The 4,928-nt window shown below is 41.5% G+C and overlaps 1 protein-coding gene across 1 annotated transcript in view; it reads left to right on the top strand.

Annotated features, from left to right (window-relative positions):
* LOC115287082 (protein ELYS-like) overlaps positions 1-4,928 on the top strand; it is a 61,030-nt gene that overhangs the window by 22,635 nt on the left and 33,467 nt on the right. The window contains 3 exon segments of the mRNA XM_029933352.1: positions 787-877; positions 2,125-2,214; positions 4,630-4,803. Of these exon segments, the coding sequence (XP_029789212.1) occupies positions 787-877; positions 2,125-2,214; positions 4,630-4,803 (355 nt within the window).

Here is a 4,928-nt window from a genome sequence, read left to right as displayed (position 1 = left end):
TTCTTTGTAAAAGAATGAATGCATGACATTTATAGACTTCGTTGATATTAAATGTGACTTAACAATATTTTAAGTATCAGACTTATGAAGACATAACTCCCATACTTTAGGTCACCTGTTTTAAGTGGCTAATTTAGTGGTTTTGAATAAATTACTGAAATCGTGTGCCCGACCTCCCATTCAGTTTTAGAACATTTTTTTGCCTCCACAGAGACCCCCATACTTCTTCCTTCCCCTCCGCCCCCCAGCCTTTGGTATTTGTTGCTATGCTTTCTGTCTTGATAGACTGACTTACTCTAGGAATCTCCCATTTGTATGAATTTCGGGTTCACTGTGTGGTAGCACACCCCAGGACCTCGTTCTGTTTGATGCGTGCACAAGTGTTTGCTGCGTTTTGTCGATCCGTTCGTTAGTCCGTGGGCATTGGGCATGGTTTCAGTTTGGCACTATTACAAATAACGTCTCGTGGACACTTGTGGTGTGGGCGTGTGTCATCATTTCTCTTGGGTGCGGAAGTGCCGGGTCATGAGGTGACTCGGTATTTACGAGTGTTTCCCAGAGCGCCTTTACCGTTTTATGTTCCCACCACCAAGTGTGTGAGGATTGCAGGGAGTCCCCGTCACCTCCAGCGCCGCTCGTGTCTGGCTTCTGGCTCACAGCCTTCTAGCGAGATGGGTGTTTTAAGCCGTTCTACGTTTGTGCTCTTACTGCACTGGCTGTCTCTGAGTCTGTCATCAGAGGTCCTTTGTCTTCATGTCTTTTTCTTTTTTTTAATGTGTGGTTTAGGAAGAACAGTTAGAAGCTATATTGTCAGCAGCAATCCATATGAGTTCCCTGGGACTTTTGACTGGATGTATCAAAAAGTGGATAGCAGAAGGTAAGGTTTTAGCATTTAACAAAGAATTATTTTTGTATTTAAAGATTTTTAAATTAGTCATTTTGGGGGGAGTTAGTTAAGCTTTATTTTGAGATCATTGTAGGTTGACATTGCAGCTGTAAGACTTTATGTAGACATCCCGGGTCCCCTTTCCCCACCGCCTTCCCCGGCCAGGCCCGGGAGCCCTCCAGCACAGCATCTCCATCAGTTCCCCCACGGTGCCTGCCTCCCCCGTCCCTAACCCCGGGCAGCCACCAGTCTGTCCTTTCAGAAATGTTCATAGGGGCGCCTCAGCGGCTCAGTCAGTTAAGCATCTGACTTCAGCTCAGGTCCCCATCTCATAGTCTATGGGCTCGAGCCCCGCATCGGGCTCTGTGCTGAGACCGCTCGGAACCTGGAGCCTGCTTCAGATGCTGTGTCTCCTTCTTCCCTCTCCCTGCTAGTGCTGTTTCTCTCTCTCAAAAATAAGCAAACATTTTTTTAAAGTTTATAAATACAATTGTATAGTATGTACACGTTGGGAAACTTGCACAGGACGTAGACTTCGACGCCGACTCTTCTCACTCAGCAAAATTCTCTGGAATTCATCCTGGTTGGGCATATCCTCCTCTGTACAAACACATAACTCCACACACACATTACTTTCGTTCTGAATCGTTTGAGAATAAGTTGAGGACATCAGGTTTCTTTGCTTGTGAGTAACATTTCAGTTTTATTTCCAAGAACACGAACGTTCATGATGAAACCACTCGGTGCTTCTAAAAATCAGGAAAACATTGATACATGCTATTACCTGATCTCCAGACCTTCCTGGAGTCTTATTAATCATACCAGTAATGTCCTTGTCGCATTTATAGGGGTAGGGCATCCAGAATATACTTTGTGTTTAGTTTTTATGTCTTTTAAATTTCTCTTAATCTTGTATGATTCCTAGGTCTTTTATCTTTGAAGAAATTGATGTTTTTTTAAAAAACATAAGCCTATTATTTTGTAGACAGCCTTTCAATGTGTATTTGTTACTCTTTCCTCAGGATTAGATTCAGATTGTACATTTTTCACAGCAGCACTACATGAAATGATGCGCTCCTTGCTGTGTTTCATGAGGAGGGCCTGGTACCCGTCTGTCTGTTACTGTTGAACTTAACATTGCTCACTTGATTAGGTGGTGGCTCTCTTCCCCCGAAGTTATTGATTTCTTGTTTGTAATGAATAATTCTTTATTTTTCCCATTCGTATTTACAAATAAGAACAACCAAATTCGGCTGCTAATCTGCGCTTTGTTCTGGAATGGACCTGGAATAAAGTGATTTTCGCAAAAGAGGAATTTGACAGACTATGTAAGTATTACATTACAACGTTAACTTCAGCGTATGTTTTAAGTACATGACAACTTTTAATCATTTTGAAGTTGGGAGCTCTCTAAAGAACTGTCAGAAGGAAACCATTTCTTTTTAAATTGGGGTGACAAAATTATTATTTTTGTTTGATTTTTAAAGATTTTATCTTGGGGGTGCCTGGGTGGCTCAGTTGGTTGAGCTTCCGACTCTTGATTTCGACTCAGATCCTGATCCCAGGATTGTGGGATTGAGCCTTGTGTCAGGCTCCGCAGTGAGCACGGAGCCTGCTTAGGATTCCCTCCCTCCCTCCCTCTCTGCCTCTCCCCCTCTCCCCCTCTCCCTCTCTCCGTTTCCCACCTTCCCTCTCCCTCTCCCCTCTCCCACTTGCATGCACACTCTCTCTAAAATAAAATTTTTTAAAATTAATTTTGAAAATTAAAAAACATTTTATTTTTAATTTCTACACCCAGCATGGTGCTCAAACTCATAACCTCAGGATCAAGAGTCACATGTTCCACCACTGAGCCGGCCAGACGCCCTGACAAAATTCTTGCTTGAGCAAGATTTTGCAATACATTGTTAAACTGGCAACACGTTACTATGTGTATGATACCAAGTTTTGGAATTCTATCTTATTTTTGATCTTAGGAGATTGATTTATAGAACATGCTGATGATGGAGTTAGAATAGGCCAGTTAACCTCAGAATCTCCTCTATTTACTTGTTTTTCTATTAAAATATTTATGACTATAAAAAGGCAGAAAAGGAGAGCAAAACACTCCTCCTCTGTCTTCTATGAACAGATGTTTTTATCAGTCACTCAAAGTTCTTTTTCTTAACACTTTTGCTTACTTGTTGTACACTTTGGGTCGTCAGGTGTCCTTGAATAATAAACACCACTATGCCTAATTAGTGCAAAAATAATGTTAAATATGTGGTTGCCCTTTACGTGGAAGTAAAATCTAAGTTTTAGATGCATAGTTTTCATTACTTTTATCATCATGTCAATGATGAATGAACAAATGGACTTTCTGAGTAAATTATTCTTGGAAGATTTTTAAGTTTGGAGGAAAACATGGGGTTTATAGGACATACTTAATGAAATTATAAACACGCAGTAGTTTTAAATATTTTGGTAATTACTTAGGAGAGTTTAGTTGAAGTGAGGGGCAAACACCCAATAATTCAGAGTCAGGGTAAAAATGTATCTTTTTTTTGAGAGGAAAATATTTTCAGGACTGGTTATAGTTCTATAACTCATGTGAGAAAAGAAAAATTTGAAGTCAGTTCACAAATTGCATGCTTTTATTACACTTAGAGTCTAATGTGGTCCTTCAGGCTTGAACTTGGTAAGTCAGCCATTATTGCTGCCTTGAACTTCCATTATTGGTTAATGGAGTTTATTTCAAAACCTAAATGTAACTAAAGTACAAAGCATAATATTTTAAATGTATTGGAAGGAGAACATGTCATTTGAGGAAGGATTTCTAATTAAGATATTTGTTTTCTCCCCCTCTCATGCTCTGTCTCTCTCTGAATCAAAAATAAATAAAAACATTTAAAAAAATTAAAAAAAAAGGGGCGCCTGGGTGGCTCAGTTGGTTAAGCCTCCGACTGGCTCAGGTCAGATCTCACGTTCGTGGGTTTGAGCCCCGCGTCATGCTCTGTGCTGAGAGCTAGCTCAGAGCCTGGAGCCTGCTTCCGGTTCTGTGTCTCCTCCTCTCTCTGCCCCTCCCCCTCTCATGCTCTGTCTCTCTCTGTATCAAAAATAAATAAAAACATTAAAAAAAAATAAAAAAAAGATATTTGTTTTGTGGTTTAATTTTCCATGAAATATTAATGAGATTAAGTGTTACCTGTAAAAGATATAACCAGTAGCCACTAAAATACCCATTTCCCCCAACAAATGAATTTATAAACTCAGTCTTGAGTTTGAAATGAATGGACGACCAAATCTAAAACGAAGCATAACCAGCATGCAATTTTCTTGTAGTGAAGTCTTTCTCTGAGTCTTCATTTTAGTGTCTCGCTTTTGAAGCCCGGAGGTGGAGGAAGTGCTCTTGTCCAATACCCCTCACAAAACAACACTGCACGTGAGAGACCCGCCCTGAAAGATTGATTTGGAGGAGAAGCATTTAATGAACTAATGTCTAGTGAATCTGAAGGTGACTGGAGATCACCTTCCTCTGTTCACATAGTGCTTCTCCCGTTCTGCCTCATAAAAAATAGTAATGTGCCTTCGTCCCTTCCGGGGTTCTTGAGGTAATTGTCCATCTCAGCCTTGTGTTTCGCAAATCTCAGAATGCGTGGACCGAGTCTGTGGTTAATCGGAGTATGAGAAATCTTGCATTTGTTGTGACTGTAATGAATTCCTGTTCATGGCGTCAGACGAATCTTGTATCTTCTCCTTGGAAGGTGCACCACTGTTCGATGGCTCGTGTCGCCTCATCGATCCGCAGACCGTCCAGTCCCTCCGGCAGTGCTGTTTGCTTCTTAGCAACCTTAATTCCGTCCTGAACTGTTTCCCGAGGGAGGCCCAAGACCTCCCTGAGAGAGGTGTGCGCTTCGTCTGCGGTAAATGAGTCTGTATTTCAGCTTCACCTCCTGGCCTCGAGCAGCAGCCCCTCCATGGCTCAGACGCATCCTTGTGCCAAGGCGTTTGCTCTGGCGTTTGTCTTCTCATGAAACTACACACTGTTAAGCAGTGTGCCAGG

This window comes from Suricata suricatta, chromosome 3 (assembly GCF_006229205.1).
Source record: "Suricata suricatta isolate VVHF042 chromosome 3, meerkat_22Aug2017_6uvM2_HiC, whole genome shotgun sequence".
NCBI lineage: Eukaryota > Metazoa > Chordata > Mammalia > Carnivora > Herpestidae > Suricata > Suricata suricatta.
The sequence above is the reverse complement of the archived record's forward strand: the minus strand, read 5'-3'. Positions and strand labels throughout refer to the sequence as shown.